The sequence below is a fragment of the Vitis vinifera genome, chromosome 12 (assembly GCF_030704535.1).
Source record: "Vitis vinifera cultivar Pinot Noir 40024 chromosome 12, ASM3070453v1".
Lineage (NCBI taxonomy): Eukaryota > Viridiplantae > Streptophyta > Magnoliopsida > Vitales > Vitaceae > Vitis > Vitis vinifera.
The window spans coordinates 18819815-18835717 of NC_081816.1; the positions used below are offsets into that span (position 1 = coordinate 18819815).

A 15903-nucleotide genomic window follows, 5' to 3' on the forward strand; every position below is an offset into this window, starting at 1 on the left:
TTGTCAAAAGCATTGAAGGGTAGAGAGATTCTACCAACAACAATGTCTGATGAAGAGAAGGATGAACTTATGGAGAAAGCACATAGTGTTATTCTATTGTGCTTGGGTAATGAGGTGTTTCGTGAGGTTGCAAAAAAAGATATGACTGTCAAGTTATGGTTGAGGTTGGAAAGTTTGTACATGACGAAGTCTCTTACAAATCGCTTGTATTTAAAGAAACGATTGTATAGTCTCCAGATGAAAGAAGGTACGTCCATTAAAGAGCACCTTGATGAATTTAATAAAACTATCATGGATTTGAGGAATATTGATGTTAGAATTGATGATAAAGACCAAGCCATAATTTTGATGTGTTCCCTACCAAAATCTTATGAGCACTTTGTAGATACTATGATGAATGGTAGAGATAATCTCTCCATAAAGGATGTTAGAGTAGCCTTGAACTCTAGGGAGTTGAAGAAGAGGGTGTCTGAAAGTAGAGAAGATGACTCGGGTGAAGGTTTGGTGGCTAGAGGGAGAACATGAAAGAAAAATAATGGTAGAAAAGGTTGATCTAGATCAAAGTCCAGGGGAAACAACAAATGTTTCAAGTGCAAGAAAGAAGGGCACTATGTGAAAAATTGTCCAGATTCTAAATGAAAAGAAAATGAGAAAACTTCTAATTTTGGTGATGCAGCAGTTGTAGAAGAAAATTCAGATACTGCAGATGTTCTTTTAGTCACTGTTACAAACTCAAGTGATGAGTGGATTCTTGATTCAGGGTGTTCCTATCATATGTCTCCCAATAGGGATTGGTTTAGTACCTACCAACCCATAAGTGGTGGGAAAGTTCTCATGGGAAACAATGTGGCCTGTAAGGTTGTTGGGACAGGCACAATTCGAATTAAGACTCATGTGACATTATAAGAACATTAATCGATCTAAGGCATGTTCCAAAATTGAAGAAAATTTTGATTTCTTTAGGGACACTTGACTCAAATGGATGCACATATAAAGCTGGAGGTGGAGTTTTGAGGATTTTAAAGGGTGCTCTTGTTGTGATGAAAGGAAAGAAAATTAATGGTCTCTATACATTGCAAGGTGGCACAATTACAGGTGCAGTTGTAGTTTCAATCTCAGAATCAATTATAGAGACTACTAGATTGTGGCATATGCGGCTTGGGCATATGAGTGAGAAAGGGTTAACAATTTTGAGCAAACGAGGTTTGCTTGATGGGTAAAAAACGGGAGAACTGGATTTTTGTGAGCATTGTGTATTCGGGAAACAATGCAGGGTGAAATTTAGTGTAGGTGTTCATAGAACTAAAGGTACTTTGGATTATATCCATTTGGATCTTTGGGGCCCTTCTCAGGTTGTATCATATGGTGGTGGAAGATATATGTTGACCTTTATTGATGATTACTCTAGAAAGGTTTGGGTATATATCTTAAAACATAAGAATGATGTCTTTGGGAAGTTCAAGCAATGAAAAGATATGATCGAGAAGCAGACTAGAAAACAGATCAAGCACTTGAGAACCAACAATGGCATGGAATTTTGTGGGAAAAAAGTTCATTGAGTTTTGCAATAATGAAAGTATTTTGAGACAACGCACAGTTAGGCATACTCCATAACAAAATGGTGTTGCAAAACGAATGAATAGAACTCTTTTAGAGAAAGCACGATGCATGCTTTCGAATGTAGGGTTGTCAAAGGAATTTTGGGTCGAAGCGGTAAATTTAGCTTGTTATCTTGTGAATAAATATATTCTTTAATTCCTATTAATTGTAGGACTCTTGAAGAGGTATGGTCTGGTTAACCTTCTAATTATGCTAATTTAAGAATTTTTGGTTGTCCTGCTTATGCTCACATGAGTGAAGGTAAGTTGGAACCAAGGGCAAAGAAGTGCATATTCTTAGGATATGCCGATGGAGTGAAATGGTACAGGTTATGGTGCCCATATTCAAAATTTTCAAAATTTCTTATTATTAGGGATGTAAATTTTAATGAGTTTGCAATGTTAAGTCCTAGGAAATAGCAATTTCATACAGAAAACGATCCCCGTATGAGAGAAAATGTGGAGTTTGTGACTAAAGCTTCATAAACAATAGAAAAAGCAATTTCAATAAAGCCAAATGAGAAAGAAGTGCAACTTCTTGATGATAAAGAAAGTGCACCACAAGAGCAACAATATTGTTTGGTTAGAGATAGAATAAGGAGACAAATTAAACAACCACAAAGGTATGCTTATGCAGATTTGTTGCTTATGCACTTAGTGTGGCAGAAAACATTGAAAATGAGGAACCTCAAACTTATCATGAAGCCATCACTGGTAGAGAGTCTACATAGTGGATTGTTGCAATGAATGAGGAGATTGAATCTCTTCAAAAGAACCACACTTGGAAACTAGTTGAGAAACCTAAAAATCAAAAGATTGTTGGTTGCAAATGACTCTTTAAAAGAAATGAAGGAATTCCAGGAGTGGAGGATGCTAGGTTCAAAACACGCTTGGTGGCAAAGGGTTACACACAAAAGGAGGGTGTGGACTTCAATGAAGTGTTTTCTCCGGTTGTGAAACATAGCTCAATCAGGGTGTTACTTGCTATGGTTGCTTTATTTGATTTAGAGTTAAAGCAACTTGATGTCAAGATTACTTTTCTACATGGTGAGTTGGAAAAACAAATTTATATGCATCAACCCAAGGGATTCATTATTTCAAGAAAGGAATACCATGTTTTGATTATTGAATAAATCTCTTTATGGTTTGAAGCAATCTCCTAGACAATGATATAAAAGGTTTGATACTTTTATGATTGGTAATGGCTACCATAGAGTATGATAATTCTATTTGTCATAAGGAATTGTTTGATGGTTCTTTCATTTATTTATTATTATATATTGATGACATGTTAATTGCCTGCAAGAATATGTCTGAGATCAACATGTTGAAAACTCAACTTCAAGAAGAGTTTGAAATGAAAGACCTTGGAGCTGTGAAGAAAATATTGGGTATGGAGATTCATAGAGACTGAAAAGTATGGAAATTGTACTTATCATGGAAAAAGTATATTGAGAAAGTGTTAGAATGCTTTGGAATGCAACGGTCAAAACTAGAGAGTACTCCGTTAGCAGCTCACTTCAAACTTTCTAGTGCTTTATCACCATAGACTAAAGAAGAGAGAGAGTACATGTCACATGTTCCTTATGCTAGTACAGTTGGGAGCATTATGTATGTCATGGTTTGCACTAGGCTAGAAATTTCACATGCACTTAGTGTGGTGAGTAGATATATGGATCACCTTGAAAAAATTCATTGGCAAGCAGTGAAATGGATACTTCGATACTTGAGAGGAACATCACACGTTGACTTAGTATATGATAAAATTTTTTGACATCTCTAGGGAAATTGTTGGTTATGTTAATTTTGATTAAGTTAGAGATTTTGATGGAAGAAGATCTTTAACAAGGTATGTATTTACTTTATGTGGTAGTGTTATTAGTTGGAAAGTAACTTTGCAATCTACAATTGCTTTGTCAACTATTAAAGCAAAATGCATGACAACCATAGAAGCAGTGAAAGAAGTTATTTGACTTAAGGGTTTGGTTAGCGATTTAGGCTTATAACAAGAGTTGACTATTGTGTATTGTGATAGCCAAAGTGCCATACATTTGACTAAAAATCAGATGTTCCATGAGGGGATCAAACATATTAATGTCAAAATACAATTTATTAAGGATGTGATTGCCTAGGGTGCTATTGTTCTAAAAAAAAAATCCTTACAACAATCTCCCAGATATGATGACTAAGTTTGTTCCTATGATTAAGTTCAAGCATTGCTCTGGCTTAATTGGTGTTAGCAGTATCTAAATGCCCCTATGAGGTGTGAGAGTGAAATAACCGGAAAGACTTTCGAGTTTGTTTGAATCTTGGGAATTTGAGTCAAGGTGGAGATTGTTGGAAAGTGTCTCAAATTGTATTTTAAGTCAATTTGGAAAGTTATTGATAGTTTCATAATAGAAGATATTCTTGAAAGTGAGTTTCCTATTATTATAGGAAATATCTTATTATGAGATCTTCTTTTTTAGGAAAAGGTATCTTTGACAATTATACACTTTGTTACCTATAGAGAAACTTCCTTTGTAATTAGGAAAAAATATATGAAGAGATTTTGACCAAAATAGTAAGTTTGTTTTTTTTTTATAAATTGGGGCTTTGGGATTTAAGAGGTTCGAGAGTTGTAATCTCGTTTAACAATAGTGAAAGTTCTTCTTCTTTTTCACTCGTGGATGTAGGCTTATTGGGAAAAGGGTACCTTTGATCGAGAAAGGGTTTTCTTCGATTTAGAAGACAACCCTTTTGGAAGAGAGAAAAAAATTTGCACCCCTTGATTGGTTTCCGACTAGGAAAGGGTAATCAATCAACTAGTTCCCCAACCAGTTGAGCTAGTTCATTCCATTTTTGATTGGTTGGACCTCTTTTTGACTCAATAATCATTTTTTTAAACTTAAAACCTTTTAAACAAGTTTTAGAAAGTTTTTAGCACAAAGTTTTATTTGAGAATAATAAACCATCCAATTAGAAAAATTTTTAAGCAAAATAACTTTTAGATGATTTTTAGTGCAAAACAAATAAAATAAAATATATGAAAAACCTAATGCACCAACAACATTGCAAATAAATCCTATGAAATATTTTGAAGACTCTTCTCTTTAAGGTTTGATCTTATTTCTTAATTTTCCTTTAGCTTGATTTGGTCTTTGTAATTGTTATTTTGGAAACCACCTTGTCTAATCATACTTGAAATATAATTATTAGTTTCAAACATTATTTTGTTATTATCAATATCCAGATTAATTAAACCTTGGTTTCACAATGTTTTTAAAAAGTTGTTTCATCCTCTTTTAGCATCATGCCTTGGGGTATCCTTTGATATCTTCTCCCATTAATCTATAAGAATGAGGTTAGGAAAGAGGGGGACAATTAAGGTTGAGCCATCTCCAATAATCAAATTAGCCATCATTTTGAGTAAGGGGGTTTAATAGATAAAGAGTGATATTGTTTTTTTTCTTATTTTGCTTTGGGAGCTAGCTTATCTTTTTTTTTTTTTTTTAATTTCTTTAAGGTGGGATTCTTACCTTTTTTGAAGAGTCGGTTATGAAAAGAATAATAATGTTAAAGGTCATTGGTTACCATTAAGTGATTTGATTGACATTTGTTACACCCTGGAAGTAGGTACTACATTGATGGCTTTTGTTGATTCATTTTTATTATGAGACTGCTATTAGGAGTGATGAGTCTTGTCTTTATTTTTTTTAATGGTGGGAAACAACCTATCAAGGTTTTGACTATGATGAGGAGGGACCCATTAGGATGATGTGGCAAATGGGAGTATTCGTGTTATGCTCACCTTGTATTATTATTTGGTTGTTCCATATGTCCAAAAATTATCTTATCCCTACAACTGTTTTTTTTTAATGAAGATATATATATATATATATATATATATATATATATATATATATATTTTAAATAAAATAAAATAGAAGCAACTATTTAGCAATGATCTTGAGAAAAGCGCTTTTTAATACTTGAAAAAATTTAGTGTTTGATAATTTTTTTGAAAATCACTTTTAAAAACCTAAAGAATGACTTGAAGTAGTTTTTAAAAAGTCACACGATAGGTGATTCTTCCAAAATTCATTTTTAAAAAGGATTTTAATCAAAATCACTATTAAACATACTAATGTTGATAAAAAATCACTTCAAATCATTATCTGTTTTTAAACTTTACTAAAAAGTAATTTTTGTAAAGAGGGTGCTTGGAAATACTTGTAATACTTTAAGAGTCACTACCAATAAGATAAAATAAAATAAAATTATCGGGAATCAAGCTTAGTACTTAGAGAAAAACCAAACTATGGCCTTAAAACCTGTTTTGGAGCTATTTCCTAGACTAAAAAATATGTTTGATAAATTTTGATAGAAGACAATTTTTTGAGAACTTGTTCTTAAACCAGGGCATAACTTTTAAAACATTTAAAAAAAATAGTTTTTCGATAACAATTTTCAAAATATAGTTTTAAGAATATTTCAAGTTGTTAAATAAACTTTTTAATAATAATATTAAAGCTAAATTTTCAATAAAGCCAAACTTTGTTTAACAAACTCATCAAAATATTGACATTTGGACAATTGGGTAATGTAGTTGTTATTATCATGGAATATGAGATGAAATAGCAGTATGAAATTATGGTTTGCTAATCATGACACTCTTTACATTATTTTAAAAACCAATTTTCAAAAATAGTTATATCATGTTTTCTTGAACAAAAGTCTGTCAATGCACTTGAGCTTATTTGGTAATTGTTTTCAAAAATAGTTATATTATGTTTTTTTGAACAAAAGTCTGTTTGTGCACTTGAGCTTATTTGATAATTGTTTTCAAAATAGTTTTATGTTATTCAAAACGAAAAAAGAAAAAAAAAAGTTTGACAACCAAAAAGTTGAAAGTTGTTTTCTATTCATAAAAACATAAAAATATTTTTTGTTCTTAAACAAAAAACATGTTGTTTTAAAAAAAATATGTTTTAGTTATTTTACATTGTTTTCACTTAATTTATGAAGATTGTTTCAAAAAATAATTATTCAAATATGGAGAATGATTAAAAATAAAGTACTACATATAAAAGTTATTTTCAAAACATATTTAAAAATATATAAAATATGTTAAAAATATTTTAGGTTCCTAAATAGATATTTATTCTACAAAATATTAGAGAATAGTTTTTAAAATTGTTTTCAAAAACTATTTTTTATAATTATTTTCGAAAATAATTACCAAACTGGCCGAAATGTTTTCAACTTGGTTCTCATGTTTTCAAATACCTTTTAAAAATAAATTTTATGTGTATTACTTTATTTTTTTTTATTATTATTTTTCATAATTGTTTTAGTATTTTTTAAAACAAAATTTAAAATATAAGTGAAAAAAATAAAATATGTTTTGAGAAAACATTATGACCATATTTAGTAACTATTTTCAAAAATAGTTTTTGATAACAATTTTTTGTAATTGTGTTTATGATATTTTGTAGAATAAATATTTTTAACCTATTTTCTTTGTTTTTAAATAAGTTTGTTATTTATATGTGGTACTTTTATCTTTAATAATTTTTGTATTTGTATAATTAATTTTTAAAACAACTCTTAGAAAATAATTGAAAACAACTTGAACACGAAATTACTTGTTTTTAATTTTTTGTTGTCAAATATGATTTAATGCTTTTTTTGTTCTAAAAAACAAAAAACTAATTTAAAAAACAATTCCCAAGCCTATAGACCATGTTTAGAAAATATTTTCAAAAATAGTTCTATTTTTAAAAATAAAAAACTGTTTTTAATATTGTTTGACTATTATTTTCTGGAAATAATTTTAAAAAACAAAATGAAATAGTGAACGATTAGGAATTGTTTTCACAAATTTTTTAAAATAAAATAAAAAATAAACTCATTTGATAATGTTTTATGAGACCTGTTTTTAAAAATTGTTTTTAAGTTAAAGAAATAAACATAATTTTTAAAAACAAATTTTAGAGAACATAATCAAATGAACCCTTAATTTATTCTATATATTTTTTTGAAGAGTAATCTATTTTTCACATAAATATATTTGAGTATTACAAGTATATATATATATATATAGGTTTTAAAATAAAGATATAATTTTATAAGAAAAAAACGAGGACATTTATATAATTTTTAAAATTGAATTTTTAATGCCCTCTTAAATCAAATAGCCCCAAAAAATAAGGGAAATTAGAAAAATGGTTCCTTTTTAGATTCTAGAAAGAATAAATATAAATAAAACCCTAGTGACCCAAACACATTGGGAGGTCGTAGGGTTTTAGAGAAACGGTAGAAGAAGAGGAAGAGGAAGCCGCCACTTCACCATGCCTAAGTCCAAGCGTGATCGACCAGGTTTTGCCCCCTCTCTTCTTCTCCTTTCCGTTTGGTTTCCTAGAAACTGCTGGAAAATAAAACTAACTCAACTTTTTTCAAATCCAATCACCTACTATAACTGTAATTACAGCTCTGGTTGGAAAGAACGAGAATAAGGAGCTCAAGTTATGTGTTTTTGCTCTGTTTTTTGGAACAAGCAAACTGAGGGTTAGGATCTTAAAAAGTTGGAAACTATATATTTATATATATTTTTTTGGGGTGTCGTGATTCTGATGGAAACTAGTTTGAATTCTGGCTGTTCGCTAAGAAAATTCAGTGAAACAAAAACAATTTACAAATTCTAATTATTTTTCCCACTTGAAACCCAACTGGGTTTAAAGGTAATCTAGCTATAAACAAAATCAGCAAAGCATAGAAGACTCTGAATTTTGATTTTTTTCCCTTCATTTTCCCAGCGACCTAACAGAGGCTTAGGGGCTTTGCATAGTTTGCTGAAGAAACCAATATGAGGGTTCAAATGCTTGTTATAGTGTCTTTAAATGTTTTCTTGGTATATGAATTGCAGTTACATTATCCAAGACAAAGAAGAAGGGGAGGGGACACAAAGAGTCCATAGTGAATTCGATAAGGCAGGCTGTGGAAAATTACAGTTCGATCTATGTTTTCTCTTTTGAGAACATGAGAAATCTTAAATTCAAGGAATTCAGAGAGAAGCTCAAATCTACCAGCAGGTAAAAACCAATGGAATATAATTTCTTGAAAAGGTTTTTTCTTTTCTTTCTTTCGTTTTTTTTTCAAAGAAGAGAAGGTAAAAGAAAAGGGAACCAATTTATGAATGACATGATCAGCATTATTTTAGTTTTCAAATAAATGAACACTCTTTTCTAAGCAAAATGGTCCTGTTACGCTCAGTTGTGTACTTGGGCTCAGTAAATCTAGTTAATGTAGAATCTCAAAATTTTGGCTGAGTTCCTTTTTACTGTGTTCCCTGAGCAATCAAATGAATTTGGCCAACTCTATTGGGTGCTTAGTCAAAGCAGATCCTAGAATTGATTGAGAAATCCCTAACTAATATTGCATTTGTAGCGCAACATATTGGTACTTTGATAGCAATTCTGCAATTCAGTAGGTTAATTAACATTGAGAAGGAAGGGGTTTGTTTTTGGTGGGTGAGTGGAAGGTGAATGGGGGTTTTGGGCTGGTAAGATCATATCTGGCTGGTTGCATGCCAATCACACTGGTTTTTTATGTGATAAGTAATATGGAGTTTGATTTATTGCGTGTGTTTTCTCCTTTTCAAGGTGGTTTTGGGCTTAGGATTAGCTTGGAGAATAGTTGCATTTTTCCAATTGTATGTAGATGATTTACAAAGATTAGCAGCTAGCTTAGGGTGTGGTGTTGTCTCTCTCATGACCTCTTATTTGGGTTTTCCATTAGTGTTTTATTTTTATTTTTAATTTTGTGGGTGGGGGTTGTGGTGGTGGTGGTGTTTGTCATCACGTGCCCTTCTTTAAGCCATTGCAATGTGGGATTTCATAGTGTGACAATTTTTGACTGGAAATTGACTGGATGGAAGGAACATTATTTATCTAAGGGGATAGATTGACTTTGATTGAACAAATCCAGGTTAGCTGTCCTACTTTATTTTTTGTTGTAAGAGTCAGCACTTGATGGTGGTGAATTTGAGAAGCTTCAAAAGACTTTTTGTGGAAAGCTTTTGGAGAGGGATAGATGTGTGTGTTAGTGGGATGGGATACATCATGCAAACTGAAACAAGATTTTTTCTAGGGCTTTCTTGTCTAAGCATGTAGAATAAGGCAGTTTTGGTTTATTATGCTTCTCTGGAGGTTTGCTTCTGACAGTGATAAATTGTAGAGAGGGGTGGTAGATAACAATCATGGGGAAGAGGATGTGGGGAGGAGGGGGCTTGGGTGACAAGAGAGCACAGGATTGGGTCTGCAAAGTAGATATAACAAAAGTGTGTTTAGAGTTGCAACATGCGTCTTTATTGTAAGGAATGAATACCTGGTGCATGGAGGAGTCCTTCAAAGACACTTTTCCAAACCTATATGCAATAGTTGAATAAGGAAGCATGGGGTGTGAAAGGGGGTGGCCTTTCTAGAGCACTTTCTCTTTCAGACATTTCCAGTATTGGAGGTTCCAATTGGTCTATTTTACTTGAAAGTATCTTTAGATTTCAGATTGTGGGGAAGTTTCAAGACGCCATTCATTGGTTTTTTTTTACCAGGAATGGCATCTTCTGTTGTCATTCATCAAGGTATTGGTGGAGGTGGAAGATGTGGGCTTCTTATGGAGGTGTGGCAGAGTGAGGTTCCTGTGAAAGTGTCTTTTCTTTGTTTGATTGCTGCTCGGTTTAAGGTGTTGTGTATGTCAAGGCGTTGGAAGAGCTGGAAGATGGGGACTTTCTGATGGCAGTGTATCGGAGGGGTCCCCATAAAGGTGCCTTTCTTTGTTCTGACTGCTGCATTGAATCTGCTGGTTTTATAAGACTCTGTTCATTGATTTATCTATCAAAAAAAAGAAAAAGGAAAAAGGATTCTGGTTCTTTGATATTCATGATGGAGAGAGAGATTCTTGTCAACTGGTGTTGTATGTTTAAATGGAAGAGGATACAGAAAGCCATGCAGGCTTTCACTGCATGGTGGCTCCTTAGTTGTGTCATTTTCTCTTTGTTCCAGTTGAGATGCAATGCGATTTGCCAAGGTTTGGATGCACCTCTTAAAGGGTTGGCATGACAGGGTGCTGCTTTTTTGTCTTGCTTCTACCTTTTTTCTTTTTCTTTTTGAGTAGAAACAAGAACCATGATTCCTGAAGAGGGGTATTTAGTGAGTGTCTTTCCTCCTTTCTTTTCCCTTTTTAGTTCCTGTCTTCCTGATTGTTGCATACTCTGCGTGTACTTTGTTTGCACCCTTTTGGTACTTGTCATAGAATGCTTATCCCCAGAAAAAAATAAATAAAATAAAATAAAATACTTTTGAGGCATTATCTATGTGGATGGTTTTTCTTTTCTCTCTCTCTTTTTCCCCTTAAAGGTTGAAAAGTTTTATCATTTATTTTATGTCTGATGGAAAAATAATGATGCTTTACAACAAAAGGTTTCTGTTAGGCTCTATGCATCTTGATGGATACTTAATAATGAAACTTGGGAAAACTTATCATCTTTTCACCATTAGCTGCAAATGAGAGAAAAAAATAATTAGCATCAAGATTAAATTTGTAATTATTTTTTTTTCTTTTAGAAACTCTTTTCTACCAACATAATTTTTCCTTTTGATTTTTTGTGGCAAAATATTTTCTTCACCATCCTTTTGTAATATCATAAAAGTTGGTTGATTGTTGGTGTAGCTAGCATTTGTACTTCAATTATAGGGCCTTTTGATATTAATGAGTTTGTTTTACATGGGATTTGGAATAAGTGTATTATTAATGTTTTTAAACATGCCTTGTTTTATTTCTTAGCTTTTGCTTTGAAATAGGCATTTTATGATTACATAAATGAATTCCAACTTTATTTTGCAATGAACTTTTTGGGCTTGCTTAGGATCTTAGTTAAAGCACAATGGTCTCTGACTGTGAAAGCATAATGAACTCTGGATGAGAAAAAAGGCACAATTAACTGATATATTTGTCATAGGACTTCCAGATGCCTGCTTATTTAGTGCAATCTTACTAGATTGGAGTCTAGGGAATGCACTTAATTTTTTCCTGCATTTTTTCTTAACAGTTACCTGACCACTACTAAGAAAAGATATGCACATACCACATCTCATTTCTTCACAATGGATGCCTCAATATGATTATGAACTTATCAAGGTTAACGTATTATTTTGATTGTCAGGTTTTTCCTTGGATCAAATAAAGTCATGCAAATTGCCATTGGGCGTTCAGTTGCTGATGAGATCAGACCAGGACTTCGTAAAGTTTCTAAGGTAGGCATACTGCCATCTCTGCTATTCTATTTGAGTCTCTATCAAACTTCTCATTGTTTAATTTTAATTTCTCATTTTTTCCCGTTCAGCTTCTTCATGGAGATACTGGGCTCTTTTTTACTAATCTGCCTAAGGAAGAAGTCCAAAGGTAACCTTTCAAACTTCTTCTCTCATATGTGATATGCCTGGATCTCTATGCTCCTTCTGGTTTCTGGGAAAATAGCAATTATAGTTTTTTGGTTCTTTGGGGTTGAAATGTTTTTATGAGATTTTAAATATTCATTTCTTTTTCTGTCTTCTCAGCAACCTTAGACAACAGACAAAAGTTAATTGAAATTTGATTATATATTCAAATTGAATAGAAGACATGAAAATTTGTGAACTCTCTTCCTCTTTCCTCGTCCACAATCCCCCCTTCTTCTCCCTCTTTTTCCCCGTAGCTTTGCATATGCACAAACACATGAATACTTATGTATGTGTTATTCATGCACCTCTCTCTCTCTCTCTCTCTCTCTATCTATCTATCTATCTATATATATATATATATATATATATATATATATTTGAGGAGGATTCCTTATCCTGCTCATGTATTTGCGTTACCCATTTCTAATACATTATTGTTTCTGATCATATATATATATATATATATAGCTATAGGAATACATCCATTATTGCTCCTGTACAATGTTGATGGAGGACAGGTAGAAAGTGGAATTTGTATATCCGAAACTGACACTCTTCCATGACAAGTGATGAAGAACCATAATTCTGCTTGCTTTTAAGTGTTGAAAGAAAAGTTAGTAAAAGATAATTTTTTTGCTTATTAGTTTTGTTATTCTATCTTCCTAGAAAATGTAATGTTGTCAAATTCTCCCTTGTAATGACTCCTTAAGGATTGTAGCATTTCAATGCTATATTTTCTTGACCAGAATTCTGAATTTCGTCTCAATTTCAATGATATAAAATAGAATTTCATTTCATTTTCTATGCCTTCCTAACGCAAGTTTTGGGTTTTTTTTTCTTGGAATATTTAGTTGCATATTTTTGCCAAATATTCACAATAACATTGTTTTGCAGGTTATTTAATGAATATGAAGAATATGATTTTGCAAGGACAGGAAGCACTGCAGTAGAAAAGGTGTGTGGTGCTTTTTCATTAATCTTATATGCCAATATTTTGGTAGGGAAGCAGTAAATGTATGCTGCTGTTGTATGTTGCATGGACTCTGGTATAAGTACCAGGTGTTGGTATGTCTATGTGTAGTATTTAAGCTTCAGATTTTTGGGACATGGCTAAATGGCTAATTTCAAATTTTCCTGTTTTATACCTTACGCTAAATTCAAGTGTACAACTCAGTAGAACAGCGAACCTGAATCAAAGGTTACTTGCAACAAATTGGGAAGTTCATCTTCTTTCTTTGTTAGAAACAGCTATTGATGACATTTCTGATCAATAGGCAGAATACTGTCATGTCATTTCTGATGTGGGTACTCTGCATACTTTGAAGCGATATAATACTGTTGGTGTTTGCCTGACTTGCTGGTTTAACAAATGACACTCAAAGCAAACTCTCTAATCTAAAAGTTTCTATTGTGAGCCTATAGTTCACCTGACTTTCAATTCCTTTTCTTATCTCTTAAGTGAGTTAAATAAGACAATTTTACTGTCTGAGCTTCTTTCATTTTTGTAAGCTTAAAGCACACAAATCTGTGATCATCTTTTCGTATTGCATATATGATTCATCTCATATATCCTAACACAATTTTTGTAAGCTTAAAACACAGAAATCTGTGATCATCTTTTCATATTGCATATATGATTCATCTCATATATCCTAACAAAATTTCTTGCATTGAATCCTTAATATGTTTCAGGTGGAGCTTAAAGAAGGTCCTCTTGATCAGTTCACACATGAGATGGAACCCTTCCTACGCAAGCAAGGGATGCCGGTTCGGTTGAACAAAGGTGCATTTTTGCTTAATTCATTTTGCTCGCCTTTTACCTGTGAAAAGCCAGACTTAACATTCTTTATTTCTTCATGCTATGCAGGTGTGGTGGAGCTTGTTTCGGATTTTGTTGTTTGTGAAGAGGGAACACCATTGTCGCCTGAGTCAGCTCGCATACTGGTTCGTTCCTATCTAGTCGTTTGACTCGCAAATTAGTATATTAGCAGTATTAGGTTCCTCACTTTGGAACAAGATATGCTTTTATTCGAACTCATAATTTTTTTAAGATCTGATGTCTGTCAGTTAATTTTTCCTTTGCGACTCCATGCAAAGTTGTGATGCATTTTATCATTTTATCATCTGCTAACATGCCATATATGCATGCTCATTAAGGATGCCAGCCCCATCATTACCATGAATCGTGATCACTCTAAAATCAGATCCTGCATTAGTTTTGGTTGTTCAATTAACTTGCATCTTTGAGGAGTTATAGTAAACACCATATACAAGTATTTAAACTTCAGAAGATACTGTATTAAGTTTTCCTGGAAAATAAAAGGGGAAAGAAAATAGAAAATATCCTATGCAGTTCTGATAGGGAGGTGCTTTCTGATTTTGCCCATCAAGGGAACTGACCTTAGATTCTACTTGTCTTTTTGGTGCATGAAAGTCTTTTTTTCTTCCGTCTTCAATGAAACTGTGTAGTGGTAGGCCTGAGGATTGCTCAAGACATGATGGTCCAAAAATGTTTTTGAAGGCCTTAGAAATTATTCAGGGGTCTTGTTGGGTGGACAACATATGAGTCAAAGCATGATAAAGTGGCACTTCGCTCCACTTGCTCATGGGTTATACCTCATACAATCACCTTTTCTTTGTTTGTTTGTTTTTTAATTTTTAATTTTTTGCTTTAAATTTCATTTTTGAAAATTTGAACTGAGCAACAAGGGAATTCAAAATGTGGATGGAGAAATATCTCAATATTGATGGTTGCGAATTTCCTCATCTAGCATATTCCCATATTAATTGAAATTCTGTTTTGGAGAGGCACTTGTGTATATATAAGATAATAACTGGAAAGGAGAAATAAGAAATTTAAGTCACGGAATATTAGCAAGATTTGTCTGTTGAGCTCATACTAATATGCTATAAACATGTCTTCAAAGTATCGTTACATCATTTTAGTGCACTTAATTTATTCTTTATCCTTGAAAACAAAAAAATCAAAAGGATTATGCTTCACTACTGGCTTTGAAAACCCTGCTCTGCATATTTAAACTCTCTCTATGTTTGTAAGTCTGTTTTGTGAGATGGAACTGAAGAACAATCTCACTGATTTCTGATTGATTGCAGCGTCTACTTGGGATCAAGATGGCTACTTTCCGACTTCACTTGGTTTGCAGATGGAGCCCAGATGAATTTGACCTCTACAAAGAAGGCCTCGATGACTCAGATGTTGAATCCTCATAAAATACTGATGTGGGCATTGATCACAACTGTGACGGTGATGCTGAGTTTTTGTGCCAAGTGATACAGAAATGGTGTCTGAGTTTTGTTTAGGGTCCCCTGGCCAACTCTGAGGTTATAGAAAGTGTTTTCTATTATATGACCTTCGTTTGTAAGCTATTGCAGTTAATTTTAGGCTTGTGCTCTTTTTGAGGTATAACATTTTCCCCGGAGAAGATTTTGCTTGTAAAATTTCTTGCAAGATACGAAGAAATTGCCTTTTTTTTTTTTTTTTTGTTTTTCTTTTTTAGATGTAGGCTTCTCTTTTTTATGGCTCTCAGTCTCTCTACTTATCTAAAAACCACTTCAGGGTGGGTTTTATCAAACTTTACCACCTCTGTTCGAAGCCGCTCCAGATTTTTATTCCTGGTCTCTCTTCAAAAACCTGACACACTTAAACAAAACACATCAAAAACTTCAATGCAATTGCTGGTTTTCCAGGATTTCATCAATCTTCATTAGATGACATCCCTTGTTTAGTTTCAATCTTAAGAGTACACAAAATCATACGGATGGACCAATCTTCATCATTTCTAGCTTTAGTAAGACCCAAAATAGTA

At 32.7% G+C, this 15903-nt stretch overlaps 1 protein-coding gene across 1 annotated transcript; it reads left to right on the forward strand.

The window, feature by feature from the left end:
• Positions 1 to 7790: 7790 nt before the first annotated feature.
• Positions 7791 to 15574, forward strand: LOC100244591 (uncharacterized). The gene is made up of 8 exons (XM_002276559.5): positions 7791 to 7958; positions 8506 to 8671; positions 11800 to 11890; positions 11980 to 12038; positions 12971 to 13031; positions 13769 to 13859; positions 13944 to 14020; positions 15191 to 15574. Exons 1-8 carry the CDS (start codon positions 7931 to 7933, stop codon positions 15305 to 15307), a joined length of 690 nt encoding a protein of 229 aa, XP_002276595.1. The 5' UTR covers positions 7791 to 7930; the 3' UTR covers positions 15308 to 15574.
• Positions 15575 to 15903: the final 329 nt, after the last annotated feature.

Bases quoted from the DNA above. Each gene is read 5' to 3' on its own strand.
- LOC100244591 (XM_002276559.5), top strand. From the start codon at position 7,931: ATGCCTAAGTCCAAGCGTGATCGACCAG. The intron at 12,039-12,970 runs GTAACCTTTCAA...ATTGTTTTGCAG, and splicing joins CCTAAGGAAGAAGTCCAAAG to GTTATTTAATGAATATGAAG. The intron at 13,860-13,943 runs GTGCATTTTTGC...CATGCTATGCAG, and splicing joins GCCGGTTCGGTTGAACAAAG to GTGTGGTGGAGCTTGTTTCG.